We start from the raw sequence: 17,747 nt of genomic DNA, 5'->3' as shown, positions 1-17,747 counted from the left end.
CTGTAGAATTGATATCATGTGAGGAAAAATTTTGAATACACCAAGGTTGGTACTACATATCTGAGGGATAAAAGCGAGGCTGCAGAATGTACTGTGTAAGTGTTGCCTATAAGTAGTAAGCAAGCTGGACATCAGTTTGATGACACTGATCCCAGAGGCTGCTGGACTAAGTTCTACAGTGGAAACTTTACCAAAGAGCTGGAGTCACTTAAAGCTGTTGTTCCTTCTGTCACAGAAGAGAAATGGACATATCTGTTGGCTTTTGTACATAATGGTGGCTGTGCCGCTGGAAACTGCTGACATGCATACAATCTGCGGTTACTCTGAGGAACTGGAAAGTATTTAAGTGTATTGTAAAGAATTATAAACTATATTTAGTTTTTATGAGTATTGATTCCTGCAGATGCAATTCATGGCATCTTTTCCCTAAAATCAAAGACTGCACGGTAAGTTCCTACTTATTTTGATGATGCTTCAAGACTATAAGTTACAGTATGTCTAGGGGAAAATATATGGCAATGTTTGCATAGTTTGTTTGATGAGCATGGGGAGCTGGTAAAAAGGAAATGAATTCCTCAATGTGATGGGGCTAGAGAATGAAAGATAGGAGTATAAAATAAGGGGTAAAAATTAAAAGGAATATTACAATTGTGCTCAGCAAACTGCATTGGTTGTCAGTTTATGTCGAGGTGCAGGTCATGGTATTGATTTTTTTTACCTATAAAGACCTTACTGGTTTGTATCTTACAGACCACTTTCTGTTCCATTGTTCTATCATAGCTGTTGAGATCAGCCATGGGTGCTCAACCCCTAAGCTGAAAGTCTCAAGATTTGTACATCTGAGGATTCTCAGAGGAGGATCCTAGACTCTGGATTGCTGATCCGCAGATGGTCTGCTTGTTTTGTTTTCAGCCCTTCAGGGAATGTTGCTAACCCTGATTATTTAGTGAGGCATTTCCTGAATAGGTACATTGAGTAGGAGGCTCTTAGTTGTGGTCTACAGTGTATTTCAGTTCTATGTATGTGCTAATATGTGCTCTTAAAGGGATGCAGATAGCTAAATCACACTCTTGTCTGATTTTTTTTTATTATCCACAATTATTAGAAGTTGCATACATGATTACTGTCATGAAAAGAGATTAGCGACGTCTCTATTTTTGTCAATTGGTTTCCTTTTTGCAGTTGACAGCACTTTGTGTACAGTCAATTTTGCTGCTTCCCTTGTATTCCCATATCCTATTGTTTATATGTGGGCCTTCGGGGGAAGTCAAATCTTTATATAATAGGAAAATGTGATTGTATAAACCTAAAATTGCCAGGGAACACTCAGGCAACTGTAATACCAAAAACTACTTTTAACTCACTTTTTGAAATTGACTATATTTCAAGTTGAACTTTCATAGGTTACAAGTTGCCTGGCTCTCCCTATTCTTGGCTGCCACTAGGCTCCCTGGCTATCTTAGTCCTCTAGCATTGCATCTGGTCTCCACATCCTTGGTTATCCCTGACTAGAGGGGCCACTGGGTCCCTGTTGATGCGACATCATGGAGGAAGATCTTTGATGAAGTGAGGGTTACATTTGTGAAAAAACAGGATTTTTGTGAAAGTGCTTAGCTGGTTGAAGGAGAAGGGGAGAGGCATAACCTCAGGTCCTATGGCTCTCCTATACCTTCCGTAAAACAGGAGCCAATGTGGACAAAACTTGGAATCTCCATTCTGTCGGAAATTCTGACACTTCACGATGTCCTTACACAAAACCATGATCTTGTTTATCTATTATCTTTTAAGGTTGGTCTACGCATAATTTGCCTAAGATAAAACCATAAAAATAAGGAAACGAAAAGTTAAAGCATCTACTAGTACATCTCCCTCCTCTGCCCAGTGACACAAACTCACCACTAGCACCACCACCAAGCAGCACACCACAGAAAAAGCACTACAGCTTGAACTCTAACCTAGTTGGGAAGCCAGCTTTCCAGTACCCCCCTTCTCCAAACTCGAGTATCTGCAGTGGTTTCCTAGAACCGTGGAGAATGGGTGGTCGTGGAAGTCTGGCCGCTTTGTGGCAAAGGGGAGATAGGGACAAGGTATAATGGAAAATACGCATGAAAAATATCTTACCATCTGCCACTGGTTTCGGCTGAGAACTCTTCAGACGCAGTGAAGGTCTGAAACGGGTTCGGTCATTGAAGCTCCAGCTCTTTTGCACTTTGGTTGGGCTGCTCTCTGCAGTAACATCAGTACCTGGTGACCGTCGATCTCCAACTGATGCTTGCCTGTTTTTAATACTCTGGCCTCTTGGGCTAGCCATCCGTACCCGCTCTTTAAAACTTAACTTCTGGCTGTGAAAGAGAGAAATATATATTATTTCATATTTAATTCATTCCAATTTCCTTTGTTATGTGATAGACATGTAGATATATTTATTTCCAGCAACTAAACTAAAGAAAGCACAATGTAGATTTTTAACCAGTGTTTCACTTTCATGGAATATATTCATTCATTGGGATAATGCTCATTTGAAATAAGTATAATTCTATAAAGACATTATCATTGAGAGTGTATAGTGATTGCAGTGATAGTGTATAGTAAATCTAACAAAATGTAATCCAGTAATAATGGTTTAACCTTACAGACATACTTTTAAGGTTAGGACTTAAATTTTAGATGATTACAAATATATTTCCATGTAAGACAGCCCAGCTCAGTGCATTTCTGATCATCTCTACAGATAAACAAGACAAATTGTTCTATTATTTCTGCATGCCATGTAGTTTTTGTTTTTTAAACAGGCAAGATTAATGTTATTGTTAAGTTCATGCATTTTCAAGACATGACATTTTCCAACATTTCATACATATTATTAATGATCACATAAATTTAAAATTCTTTTTTACAGCATTCATTTGGACAAGACAAAAACCCAAATGAACAACCTCCCCTTTCCCCGCCCCCAGAAATGTTATTGATGTGATGGCTGATTCACAAAAATGTGATATTATACTGTATGTTTAATAAAGTAATTTCCTGTCTTTGAGCTGGGAACTGACCAGCTGGAACAGCCACTAGCAGATGGTACTTCAGGACCAGTCAGCTGAAATAGCCTGGCCATGCTAGTGATTGTGACTGCTTGATCTAAGATGGCCTGTACATTGGGAGAGCTACAGGAAGAATGCTTTTCTTCATACACCTGTGACTTTTCCCTTCTACTTACTCATGGGTAAGATTTTGGGCGCCCCTAATTTACAGAATGTACTTTCCAGCTTTGTTCATGTTTGTATATGCTATGTAATGTACTTGATTTGCTCACTCTGGCTGTTTTCATGTAACACTTTTCCATATTTATTTATAATTTGCACTATTCATTGTCACTATTTTACAGACACAAAATATGGGACACAAATAGGAGACGGAATGGAGTAATCCACTTTGAACCTGTGTATGCAGTTTGGAGGCATGAAGATGTGTTGTATCTACATGATTAAGTTCAATAATCTATACAAGGGGAAAATTTTCCTGCACAATGATCCTATTCGTGCAAGGGAAGGAGTTGACAGACACAATTGTATTGTGGCTACATAACAAATGTGGGAATTTTCTGTAATATTTTTATGAACAATGTATGTGTCCCCATCTGACTTTCTATTGTTACCCATTGGATATAGAGGGGTTAAATTGCTTTTCCTGGAATTGAGCAGGAGGAATGACGTGTTTGGGCTGTTTGTAGCTGTCTGGGGTAGTAGGAATGTGCCATTAGGAACTAGGCTGGAATCAACCCAGATGAATGGAAGATCCTCCTGAGGTAAGGGAATCTCAACAACCAAAGATTAACTCCTACCTGCAGAAGTAGCTGAACGTGTGAACACAGCATGGCTGTGTCTGGAGAACAAAGACACAAAGGTGTTAGGTGTTTATGTGAAGAAAAGCAGGGTTCACAGACACAGGGAAGCTCACTGGGGACTGAGAGACAAAGGGAACGGGGCAGAGGAGATGGGAAGAAACCTTAGGGAAATAGGGCGTGGCAAAATCTTGTCTCCCCGCAGTGTGAAACCTGTCCTAATTCTGCCTCTCTCAGGGAAAACCAGACTTTCAGCCTCTGTATTCAAGGTCACTAATAAATTGTTACTTTATTTTGAAAAATCTGCCTAGTGCTGTTGCAGATATTTACTGAAGAGCACTGTGCCCTGAAGCAGGGGGAAAGTATCTTGCAGGAGCCTGGCTCAGCTGGATTGCTGCAGGCAGCCATCGAGATACAGGGATTGATGGGGCTTGAAGGCCTAGTTTTGGAGTTGTGGAGGCCACTGGCCTGTCCCTGTGGAACAATAGGGATCCTTGGAGTCCAGCACACTAATGGGATATTCCTCAGGAGACCAGTTAAAGGCTGAAGCATAGACTAGACCCTGTGAATCCATGACAGGCCACACTTAGGAGAGCCTCTTGTGAATTTATTGACTCTAGCAAAAGGGGCAGGGTGTTCCAGTGGCAATAAACCTTTTTGGGGGTCATGACAAAGACTATCTGCTTGTTGTTCATGACACTGAGATGCAGCCTGTTCTGCTTCCCTCATGGTCCCTGTATTTTAATGTAAGACACTAAAAAGAAGCGTTTTGAACAGAAATGTATTTTGCAACTAAAAAGAAATATTAAATTGTACTGTTCCATGTCTACCTGCTTAACAAACTATATTCTGAAAAGACAGAGTTCTCATATGTAACTATATGAAATGGAATCACATGATCTTCTGAGGTTATGACATTTTCAGATAATCATACACTCTTTGTCCATGCATCATACTATGTCTCATACAGCTGAGACTGACTGAGAGGCAGTAGGCGGCAAGCAGAGCACATGCTGAGCGGCTTATAATGAGGTCAGTTTCAAGAATGCTATAAAGATCTTCATTAGACAAATATGGCATCTTATATCCCTTTAAAGAATACTTGTTTCTGTAATTTCTCAATCTAATCCCTTTCTCCCCTTGCCCAAAGTAAGCAATTTTTGAAACAAACATGGGATGATACTGGAAATGTCATCTCTTTCCATTGCAAAATATTAATCACACCTGGAACACTAAATCCTGTAGTGTACTGAATACAAAAGACCCTCAGAACCTATAATCTGAAAGAAAAGCAAGCTCTAAGGTTTGTTTTACAGTAACAGTTACAGTTCAAGGCTCAGTTCAACTCTCAGTAACTTTTGTTTATAATCTGTCATGAGAATGTACTCTAGGAGGCAGTCATTTAATAGTCACACTACAATGTATTCACACTAGCGTGCATGAATTACATAATGCAAATGTATTTGTTATTATGGGTACTATATCTATACATGTGCTCTCCATATACTGTATTTGCTGTACCGGTAAAAAAAATTAATTATTATTCAAGCACAAAAATCAAATGATTATTTTCTAGAGAAATCCTATAAAGTAAAAACTTTCTGGAGATGTCACTTTGTCTTACATTAATTTAACCAATTGGAAAATTGATAAGGTAGCCATAACAAGGATTGATAAGGACTATATTTTATTACCGCGGTAAATGCAACCAAAAATAAAATTAGATGAAAAGTACGTATTACTGCTGCTAAATCAACTCATTTGTACTAATATAAATCTCTTTTCTCTCATCTTTTAAAAAGATGTCATGGATGTAGTGCTTTGAATGAAAGCCATCCTGTTGATGTCCAGTAGAGACAAACATGACATCATGAAATTGGATGGGGTAGACTGTGGCGTGTGCTCACACATTGCTGTGGACTTGTCAGTGTTCTGGGATTAATGCTTGAGGGCCTCTTAGCCGCCACGCAAGGGTTCTTGTAACTCCAACCTGAATGCTGACCCAGAAGGCAAAAGCTTTAAGGCACTGATTCAGGGAAGCAAAACGGTTAAGTGCTTTCCTGAAGAGGTGTCTTTTGAATCAGGGCCCAAGTGTACAGAACCTGAATGAGCCCCACTATCCCTACCGTATAGCAATTTTGTTCTTTTTTGGGGGATGACTCTGTTCTTTGTTGCTTATATTTTATCTGTTTAATCTTTTATGCCTTTCTATTTCTTGACTTTGACAATGATAATCTTCTTGGACTTACTGTGTTCTTTTGCTGCCTGTTGCAGAATTCTGTATATTTCTATAGCTATAGTGCTGGAGCTTTAAAGTCTTGTAGGGCAAGCCTACACTACAGCGCTACATCGGTGCAGCTGCACTGATGCAGCTTCACCACGGTATCGTGTCTGTTGAAGATGTGCTATGCTGACGGCACCTCGGCGAGAAGCATAAGCTATGTTGGCGGGAGAGTGTCTCCCGCCGACATAGTGCTGGTATGGACAGCGCAAAACTTGCATTGCTCAGGAGGAGGGACTTTTTCATACCTCTGAGTGACATAAATTAGATTGACTCAGGGCTAGTCTTCACTATGGAGAGATCAACACTGCTGCTATCGATGCAGCGGGTGTTGATTTAGCGAGTCTAGTGAAGACCTACTAAATCGACAGCAGAGCACTCTTTGGTCAACCCCGGTACTCCAGCTCCCCAAGAAGATTAAGGTAAGTCGACCGGAGAGTGTCTCCCGTCGACGCAGCGCCGTGAAGGCATTGGGGTAAGTCGACCTAAGCTATGTTGACTCCAGCTACGTTATTCATGTAGCTGGAATAGCACAACTTAGGTCAACTTACCCCTGTAGTGAAGACAAGCCCTTAAGCGGTAATGTAGACCTGCCCTAAGAGTAGGGATCAGTTACAACTGGAACCTTTGGAAAAAAAGAAAATGACTTCTCTTTAATTTTTGTACTCTGAAGGCATTAGTTATAACATCTCACCCACTTAGTCCTCCACCCCGCTAGTCAACATACACATGAACTGTTCTCTTGCACAGGGCTTTGTACTCCTTTTAGTTTTTCCCAAATTCTTTATTTTCTATCCTTCACTTATGAAGGAACTGCTGGGGGGGACACACTAGGGGTCACTGTGGCTTCACTGGAGGGGTAGTGAGCAATATTCTCTAGTGGACCAAATTACTTTAGGAGCCCGATTACTCCAACTGGGTGCACATGACACCTATTGAAATCACACTGAGTCACACACATGTATTTGATAATCCAGTCCTAGAAGTTTAAGATGTAAAACTTCTCCACCAGCCTCATGCTAGAAGTGTGAACCCAAGAATGGTGATGTTATACCTCGCACCTTCTATGAGCGTAGGCAAGAATTACAAGGAAGTAATTTTAGTTTAGATTTCAATGTAGTAATGGAATTTTAAAAGAATACATTTGAAGCTTTTTGTGAATGGTGTTAAAAATAGTGCATTTATTTCAAATTAGTCTCTGGACAAATAGAAACTATATTTTTGCTCACTTTATAATTTCAGTCTGGGATTATAATGACTTTTTGAAATCACTAAAAATAACTTTAAAAAAATTGATGTAGCAAGTTTTTGGCATAGAGTAGAGGATTCTCCCCTAAGATTCATAAGCTAGAAATTACCATGTTTGGCAAGAGATAGAAAGGTCAACAGAGTCCAGTTGAAGCAAACCATTGTTTTAGCGTGCAGTCCTCTACACTGTAGATAATGCACTGATTCAGGCACTGTCTCCAAGGGAATACTTCTCAGTAGCAACCGTAAACTTAAGTTATTGAAATAACCTAGCATGAGATACCTTAGTATTTCCCACTAATTAACATTTATTTGACATGGGAACACAGCCTCCGCTGTTGCAATAATCCTCTTGGATTTAGGAAAATGTAGTTATCCAAATAGCCAAGAACTGTTTTAGCTCTTTATAGGATCAAACATTCCAAAAGTTCAAGTCTCAGGCGGAAGAGGGTACCCACGCTTAGAAAAGCCAATGCGTGCTGCACTCTGCAGTTGCCAGTTGCATGAATTTTGAGGTGCTGACACAGTATACTATAATATACAACACTTTATTGCCATTATATTAATACAGCACTGCAGGCAACAAGCAACAGGGAAAATTACAAGCACTTAAAAAAATCAAGAAAGGACCCTAGGAGAAGTAAGAAATTGTAAAGCACTAAGAAGGGGAAGTAAACTGATCATGCACCTGATGTTAGTGGCATTCTCAAATATCATGTGAATAGATAGGATGCTGGATACCTATGTTTCCGAGAGCTGTACATCCTGAAGAGCTTCTGTTTATTACTACAAAGCTTACTAGGAGTGAGGGGAAATAGAGGATTGTATTACTAAGCATTCCACTACTAGGAAAGGAGTTAGGTTTTCCATATAAGCCAAGACCGGTTCCAGATTACTGACAATTCTTTTTTCACAATGGTGGAGGCAAAGATAATAAACAAGGTAATCATTTAATTTTAAATCTGCTATGAGAAACAAATACAATATTGTATATGGAGATTCCAAAATATAATACATTTGAAAGAACCAATCAAAATGAGTAGAATAATAGGTCTTTTCTCGAACTCCTATGCAGGCAAAACTCCCATGGCCTGTAATAGAGAGTGTTGCTAGAGTAATGGATGGATGATCAGGCCCACAATTTAGTACTTCTATTTAAAAGGATAATAAAAAAACTACATTATTTGGGTGAAATTTACTTTCCTGCAGAGAGAATCATCCCAAGGCCTATGCACAACTTGAGGCTCCTGGAAGGTCTGAATATAGATAGGGCTTAAGTGAAATGTTCTGCACCGACCTTGTGCTGGTCCTCTGAACGGGGGTGAATTTCACTCATGATGAATAAATTGTTAAATATATATATGAATGCAGTGTATAGGAATTCAGATTTAAAATGGCTTGCAGAATTCGAACAATGATTTACAGAATAATCTATTTTACACCAAAGAAAATACTAGAAAAATACAGTCTAATTTTATAAAAGAGAAAAAACAAAACAGCACCTCTATATAATATTTAGAAATACTAAATATAAACTGTTGTGCATTTTGTTAGCAAAATTAATGTTCATGTATAGCTCAAAGGCTCAGTTCTATCCTCCAAACACAGAGTGACAACTTAGCCACACTCTGAAAGGTTCTAGGTCCAAATAGGAGTTAATGAATAAAAAATGTTATAATATGTCCAAAATTCATTTTTATAGGCAAGAAATTAAAATAATTTCCAGATAAATGGAAAAACATTTCTTTTTTGTTTTATTAAAACAGAATTAAGAAGAAAAACCATGTTCACAAAGCAATTCAATGCACTGCGAATACAAACACATTTTAATATAAAGACACCTTTTATTTAGTTCACATAGCATCACATGCAAGTCACTAAGCATCACAGTAAAAAGAAGTTAAAGACTAGAAGATAGTTAATTCTAGAAAGTGCATTGCAGAACATTGCATTTACATATTTAATGCAAAAGACTACATTCATTACATATTTTTTAACTGATGTAAACATACAGCCATACAACACTGTAGGAACTATTAACAGCCACTGACAACAACACAATACTTAACTTCACTTAAAAAGGCAATGAATGGTCAGCAGGTTTACACTGAAGTCAAAGATATCAGTTAAAAATTAAAAATGATTGATAATCTTTAAAACTTTTCAATTGTATTTCTTTTTCCTTGGGAAAATTCAATTTTAACATGCTATTGTGTATAAGCTGTTGTAAAGTGTTTTAATGCCATGCAAAAAAGTGCATTTTGATTCCTACTCAATATACAGCAACAACAGAAAAGATTGGTTGAGATTTTCAAAGGGGATATGGCCACACACCTTTCATTAGTATTAATTCAATGAAAAGTCATTGAAGATATATGGTTAAATCCCCTAGACTACTTTAAAATATGAACCATTATCTTAATCATAGGATATACTATCATCTTGATGTTCAGGGATTTATATGAGTAATTTCTATTTATGGTAAAGGGAACTGTGTGTATAAAGGCTCACCTGTCAAGGTGGGAATTATTCCCTTCTCTTTTGTCTAAATCATTCTTTTTGAGAAAATAATGTAAGGGGATAAGTAATCATAGAATCATAGAATATCAGGGTTGGAAGGGACCTCAGGAGGTCATCTAGTCCAACCCCCTGCTCAAAGCAATGACCAATCACATCTACAAACAGCTTTTTATAAAATCTGAAATCAGTTTTTGAGCACTGTTGTTAAAAGAAAAAGGAAGTATGAATAGTATTTGAAAGTTTTGATCACGTGTTATACTGTTCAGTGTAAAATGAGTAAATTGGTAGCGGGCTCAATGAGGGAATATATTTATATATGAAAAGACACAAGTTTGACAACAATATCAAACTGGTTATATGTGAAAGACAGACTAAATAAAGTGGATGTAATGGATATCTTAGAATGGATCTAGGAACCTCAAGAGGTATGTGTGTAACGTTAATAGGAGTTACATGCACATCAAGAGAAGAATAAGAATACCGTAGCTTCAAAAGCGAGAAGGACAAGTGGCAAGTTGCAGGCCCGCTAGGGAGATGTAAACAAGTTCACCTAACTTTCATGTTTTAGACTGTTGGGATGTCCAAACTCCGCAAATGTGGCTCCACAGCCTGTAAGTGTTACAGGACTGTAATATGTCCCATATGCAGCTGCACTTGTGGGCTGGTTTGGCTCTGGACTATATTTTATTTCTTTTAAAAAATGTTTTTGGGTGTCATGCAGGTGGTGAGATAAGCTCCACCATTCCTTCCTTGATCACTTTTGTACTGGAGAATTGACTCCTGAACACTAGTTTTTGGGATGGTGTAGTTCAGTGGTTCTCAACCTATTTACCATTGTGAGCCACATATGTGGCCTGCAATGTGTTATGTGGGCCACAGTCAATACTACCTCTATGGCCCTGAGGATGTCACATGGGCCACAACTCTGTGCTGATTGGGCCACAGGTTGAGAACCACTGGTGTAGTTACTCTTCCAGCCACCTGGCCCTTTTCTGACTCTGCTCTCTGGATCTGAGCTGTCAGTAAGGGGAAGAGCAGTATTTACAGGTTGTGTCTTCTGACTGACATACAACTAAGCCAGGGAAGATCCCTCCTTGGTGTTAGAAAGACGATGGATTCTCTGAAATTAGAAGGCCAGATTCAAAGACGCAGCTACAACCTCCACCAAAATCAATGGGAGTTGTGCCCATCTATCTTATGGCAGAATCTGGCGCACAGACTCTGAACTGGAGAGAATGCTTAAGTCATTATTCTGCAGTAACTAGAGCTGGGATCTTCCCTCAGAATAAGGGTGTGCTCTGTGGCTATGAAGATTAGTAGTCCCCTAGATTTTCCCGTGGGACCCGGAGACAAAAAGGCAAATTTCTGCTAAATTAAGCTGCTAATGTAGGACAAATAAAAATGAGATTTCAGACAATAGTAATAAAAGTTTACAGAAATGATTTTCCAACTATTACAACTCCGTGTTAGCCAATCTATTTTGAACCTACTATACAAAAGACATTCAAAACCCCGTTATAAAATTTGGAGATTTAAAAATATATAACAAATAGAGAAACGACAAACCTGTTAGATGTTTCCCCTTGTTCTTTCCTTCAGGTGTCAGGGTATGGGGAGAAAAAACAACTTTGTTATGCAGATAGTAATTATTAATACTCAGTCATAGATGGTGTTAGATAAATGCTAAATTGTAAATGGATGTGTTAATTAAATTAATGTGAAATACACAGGTTATAGTGCAAGCACAAAACATTCAAGCAACATTCAGAACTACAATATTTCTGAAAAATAAACTTCTCAGTCACCTTAATACATGCATAACTTGCTGAATACATACCACTGCAGACTGAGTTGGCAAAGCACTTACTTAGGCAAAATGCATTGGTGACACATATATAACAGAAAGCTGTAGACTTTTTATTTGATAAAGTTATCTGCAGTAATGAAACATGTTTGATTTAATTAGGACTGTGATAGCACAGCAATGGATTTCTTTAAAATAATGATTATTAGGCTTTATTTTTCTTGGGCTATAATTGTATTCTAGACTATTTCAGATAGGATATAGCTTATTTATATAGCTTCATATTAATTCATGTATGCAAAAGTTGCCCTATACCTGGATATCTATTTGTCTCAAACAAAATTATTAAAATCAATATTTGTGAACTCTTTGATAACTTTTAATCTGAAAGCTACTTTTAGTTTGAAGTATTCAGGATGAATACTTGTGGTAATAGATCACTTATGGCTCAGTTCTTCTAAACTCTTTGAAATTCACAGATCAGCTTTCTGTAGTCAGCCAACCCTTTTTGGCTAAATTTATCTGGCACATAATCTCCTCTTTACGGTTGCGTGGGTGTTCATCACACGTTTGAGATGAACAGCTGGTCTCTTGCACTGGCCATAACAACAACAACAATAATAATACTTAGGACTTCTATTACACCTTTCATGCAAGGCTATCACTGTGTACCTTTCAAAGCTGTACTTAGTACTCTCCATTCCAAAGTATATGCCCCACATTTGGGGCAGTGACATACTGCCTTGTGTTAAATTTTTTCAGAGCTACGGAACAATCTTGGACCATTCCTCTTAAAGGGTGAATTTCTGCCAAAGCACTGAGAATTTTCATCCAGGTTATGACATCAGTGTACTCTCTATTGGCCAAATTCTTACATTAGAGGTACAATACATGGTTTTATTCTATTGATTACATGTGTGTATATCCGAAGACATAATATCCCCTAACTAAACTCTTAGTGTATCTGAAGTTATAACTAAAGGCTACATTCCCAAGAGGTGGAATGTCATAAAGTTCTTTGCCACTTTGGAAGCACAGATGTTTCTAAAGCCTCCTAGTGCAATGTAGAATAATACTGCCCATGAGAATAAAGAGCAGTCACTGCATTAATTATATTGCCTATGCTCCCCTACAGAGGATTTGCCACTGGAAAAGTAAACATGCTGATTTAAAAAGATTAATAAGGATAACAAAGAGAAATTTAAATTTCTACTCAGAGAAATGTAGTTTATGTATAAAGCAATGTAATTAGAGAAACAGGAAATGCTTGTAGTGGATAAATGATTACATGAGCTTCCAAATACATCTGATTCTGGTCTCAAAAATTCTATGGGCCTGATCCACAGCTGGTGTGGCACAGCTCCATTGACTTAAGTGGAGCTAACCTGATTTACACCAGTTGAGGAGCTGGTACATAATCCCAAATTCCAAGATCAAGGGTAGCTATTAGTTCTTCAGTCAATCAGTAAGCACCATTCGCTGAGTTATGAAGAAAGCATGTTGTGTGGAAACCAATAGGTATGAGCCCTATAAATAGTAACACGTCTTTACTACAGTAAATAGGATGAATTAGTGTGACTTGGAAATGGAGGCTCTGATTATCAATGTGTGTATTGCTTACAGTTAAAACATAGCTGGTACGGTGCATGGATACGAGTAAAATATTAACCTTCACAGCTGAGGGTTTGTGAGAAAATGCTTTGAATACTTTAGTGTAATAATATTTCATAGATAAATGGAAATGGATTCTATTTATCCTCACTGTGTCTGGAGTCTCTATAATACTGGCCAGATTTGTTAGTTGAGACCTTAATGAAAGGAATTAGTGAGAGAGAGAGAGAGAGAGACAAACCAAACAGAAATACTAATTTTCTATAAGCTTGAACAGACATCAAGAACAGCACCAGCTGCCATATTTGTACCTACTTTGTAGGGCTGCAGGTATGCAAGGCCTTCAAATGAGGCTTCCAGGTAGCAATGGAAACCGATTTCTCATCAGCCGCATAACTACGCCATACACACTACGTGCAGGATATATGATAAAAAGAAAAACAAGGCAAGAGGGAGCAGGGGATGAAACAAAAATTGAAAAGCAGATTAGTAAACCAATACAAGTCATGGCTTTTTTTTATCATTCATAGCACTGATACATGCCTGAGGGGTGGAAGAATACTTTCATAATATCGCCAGGTGGCTGTCAGGTTTGTTCGGCTGGAATCAGTGGAATAAAACCGCCAAGCAGCCTGGTATGAGGAAACAATAGAAAAGCACAAAGGAACCAACAATATATGAAATGAAAATGCCACCATATTGATTATGGAAAGTCTGGACTTTGTTCAAACCAAGAACATTACCTGTTAGGCTGTCTAAATAAACATTAATACCAACAAAATCTAGCAAAAATTGCTAATCAGGACATGGTGAAATATGGCTAATAATCTCTGGGTAAATATCACAATACAGCCAGTAAACAGAAGTGCATAGTAAGCAGTGCAGTGATTTATTTGTAAAAATCCCACAGGAGAAACTTTCACAAAGTTGCAGACTGAAGTAAGAAGGGTGTAAGAATTAGAGCTCACCAAATACTTTTTTTTTTTTTTGGTTTGGGACCAAATTGAAAAATGAGGAAAAAATTGTTTCAGGTTCAAAAATTCATGTAGTTTTTTCAGTTTTTCTCACCAAAACAACCCCCCCCAGAATCATTCAACCTGATTTTTTTTTTTGGGGTGGGGGGCGAAGGGAATGTTTTGTTTTGGGTGTTTTTTAACCTTTAAAATGTTTTTAAACAAACCTAGTTAAATACAGAAATGAAACCTTGTTTCAAAATTAAAAGTCAAAATGTTTTGTTTTGAAAATATCAAAATGAACCATTGAGACTTTTTCCAATTTTTTTCATTTTTCATTCCGCTGAAACTATTTGCCCAATTCAATCCAAATGTGCAAATAGTTTGGTTTGATTTTTCACTGAAAAATATTCACCCAGCTCTAGTCATAATATAGTTTGCAAATGATAATGAAAACCAACCACAAAAAAATTAGAGGAAAGGTAGAATATTCTCCTTGGCTCAGGCATTTTTGACGATATAAAGCTACGAAACAAATAATTTGGTTGGTGGAAAGCAAATATACAGTATCAAAAGTATTTTCAACTTTTAGATTTATAATTGGACAAAAATGGTGAGCCAGATCTTCATCTGGTATAAGGTGTTGTAGTTAAATTGTAGCTATATTGGCTTCACCAACTAACACAAGCTGAGGATCTAGCCAGTTAGGTTAAAAGGTTTCCTGGACATTGTTCCATCATTTCCAATATGTACTGTCATGCCATACTAATATGGACCAGGTCTTCACTGACATCAATGGAGAGACACCAATTTACACCAGCTTAGAATCTATGTCTATATAGTCCTTTCAATGCCCTTTGCCTGGACATATTTAGTACCAACTGGAGTGAAAGAATAGAAATATTAAGCCTGATTCTCCACTATTCTACATCCCAGCTAGTGATTTACATCTGTGTGAAGAGAATGCAAAATAGGTGTAACATGCTACCATTCTCCCTTGGTAGCATTTCACACCTGCTTTGCATATGTGTAAATTGCTACATCGGGGCATGACAGTGGAGGATCTGAATGCTAATTCCAATGCCATCACACTTGAAAAATCAGGGCTCTTGAAACTAACAACAGGTTTTGCAGTTATTCAGTTGCAGATGTGCATTTTTTATTGCTACTGAATGTGTGAAAAAATAAACAGAGCTTTTGAATACCTTATTATTAAGTCTGCGATTCTCTCAAGGAGGATGCGGAAGTCACGGCCATAAGAAGTGGGAGGACCATGACCCCCGGAAACCTGCCCTATTCTGGCACCCCTGACTTATATGCTGCAATCAAGTCACTTGTCAGTCTTCTTTTTGATAAACTAAACGAGACTGAGTCTCGTACTGTAAAGCATTATCTCCAGTGCTTGAATAATTTTTATGACTCTTTTCCTCATGCTCTGCAATTTATCAGTATCCTTGTTAAAATGTGGACACCAGAACTGGATGCATTATTCCAGTACCATTCTCACCATTACTGTATACAGAGGTAATATCCAAGGACCACATTATCCCTTTTTACTATAGCATCACACTGGGTTACTTGTTCACTAAGTCCTTTTCAGAGTCACTGCTTTCCGGGATACAGTCCCCATTCTACAGGTATGGCCTGCATTTATTCTTCATAGATGAATATTTGCATTTGGCTGCATTAAAACACATTTAGTTTGAATGGGCCTATTTTACCAAACTATGCTATATGACTTCCTCTTCCTCATCAATATTTACCACTCTGCCAACCTTTGTGTCATCCACTAATCTTATCTGCTGTAATTTTATATTTACGTCCAGATCATTGATGAAAATGTTGAATAGTGTCAGGCCTAGTGCTGATCCCTGTGGAACGGCTCTAGAAATATCCGCATTCTCCACTGACAACTACTTTTTGAGATCCGTCAGTTAGCCAGTTCTTAATCCATTTAACGGGTGCCTTATTGATACTGTACAGTGCTAATCCTTTAATTAGAATATCATTGTGTTAGGAGCAGCAGGTCCAGAACCTGAGCCTGCAGGCTCCCAGGACAGCAACTGTCCCTATGCCACCAGCTAGCAGCAGAAATACTTGGCAGGTCATGAGTCAGAGGCACCCACACACATAGGCACCGACTTTGTGTGTGCTCTGAGGCTCAACCACCCACGGATAAAAAAAATAGGGGGTGCTCAGCACCCATGGACTGTGCCCCACCTGTGCTGTGCCTCTTCCAGCCCCCACTCTGCCTCTTGCCCCAAGGTCTGCACCACTCACTCTTCTCTGTCCCCTCCCCCATCACTCACCCTTCAGGCAGGAGGGGGCAGAAAGGAGTGAGCGGTGGGTGGGGGGGCCTCAGGGGAGGGGGCAGAGGAGTGGGTGGGAAGCGCTCAGGGGAAGGGGCAGAGAGGAGCAAGTGGCAGGTAGGAGGGTCTTGGGGGTGGACAGAAGTCAGCGGTGGGCAGGCGGGGTCTCGGGGCAGAGAGGAGTGAGTGGTGCGCGGGGGAGGAGCCTTGGGGTGGGGGCAGAGAGGAGTGGACAGTAGGCACTCGGGGAGTGGGTGGAGCGGGCAAGGGAAGAGGCAGAGTGGGGTGGGGCCTTGGGGGAAGAGGCCGAGTGTGGAGGGAAAAGCTGGGGTGGACCTCCCACCGGGAAAAACAAAAGTCAACTCATGAGCCCACACACACCATATGACATGCAGCCCCTGGAGGTCCTGATTGACATAACGTTCCCTAACCAAACTCTTAGTGTATCTGAAGTTATGACTAGGAGGCCCAGGTTCCCCTACCAGCCACTGCGGAAGAGGCACAGACCTGGCAATGGAGAGTGGACTGCCTGGGACAGTTTGCTTCTAAAGACTGTGATACACTGGAAGGGAGAAACATGCATAGTGACTTGGCTGGAGGGCTAAGTCATGAAGGAGCACCTGGCATTGCAGAGACAGGTGGACAGACCGCCAGAGGAGGGCACAGCACCTGAAAGGAGCTAATCCCCAGAGCGGTAGGAGAAGGCGGTGAGTGGACCCCATGGCAGATGCTTACAAGCAAAATGCGGATCACTGGAGACAGCATGGCCCGGAATTCAAGGTAGGCCAGAAGGTTTGGCTCACAACCAAACATCTCCACACCAGACCACCCCATAAACTAGATCACTGATATCTTGGACCATTTCAGATCCGCCAACTAATTAACTCTGCCACCGTTAAACTCTGCCTGCCTAGGTGACTCAAAATACACCCTGTTTTCCAATCTCTCTTTTGAAGTCATTCACAGAATGGCCCATTTCTGGGCCGAACGCAACCACCTCTGCCACCCATTCATGTCCAGCACCATGAAGAACACCTAGTCCCGACCATACTGGATTCCAGGATCAAGCTGGGTACTTTGTGAACTGGGAGACATATGGCCCCAAGGAGCAGTCCTGGGAACCAGCCCACCATGTACAAGCTCCCAACTTATAGAGGCTTTCCACAAAGGCAATCCCCAAAAA

The 17,747-nt window shown here is 39.5% G+C and overlaps 1 protein-coding gene across 1 annotated transcript in view; it reads right to left on the bottom strand.

Annotated features, from left to right (window-relative positions):
• KCNQ5 (potassium voltage-gated channel subfamily Q member 5) overlaps window positions 1–17,747 on the bottom strand; it is a 531,162-nt gene that overhangs the window by 28,118 nt on the left and 485,297 nt on the right. Inside the window, exons 8-10 of the mRNA XM_073336454.2 lie at window positions 13,618–13,712; window positions 11,454–11,480; window positions 2,122–2,342 (exon numbers count right to left, since the gene is read on the bottom strand). Coding sequence (XP_073192555.2) covers window positions 2,122–2,342; window positions 11,454–11,480; window positions 13,618–13,712 — 343 coding nt within the window. The remainder of the gene's footprint in view (window positions 1–2,121; window positions 2,343–11,453; window positions 11,481–13,617; window positions 13,713–17,747) is intronic.

This window comes from Lepidochelys kempii, chromosome 3 (assembly GCF_965140285.1).
Source record: "Lepidochelys kempii isolate rLepKem1 chromosome 3, rLepKem1.hap1, whole genome shotgun sequence".
Taxonomy (NCBI): domain Eukaryota; kingdom Metazoa; phylum Chordata; order Testudines; family Cheloniidae; genus Lepidochelys; species Lepidochelys kempii.
The sequence above is the reverse complement of the archived record's forward strand: the minus strand, read 5'-3'. Positions and strand labels throughout refer to the sequence as shown.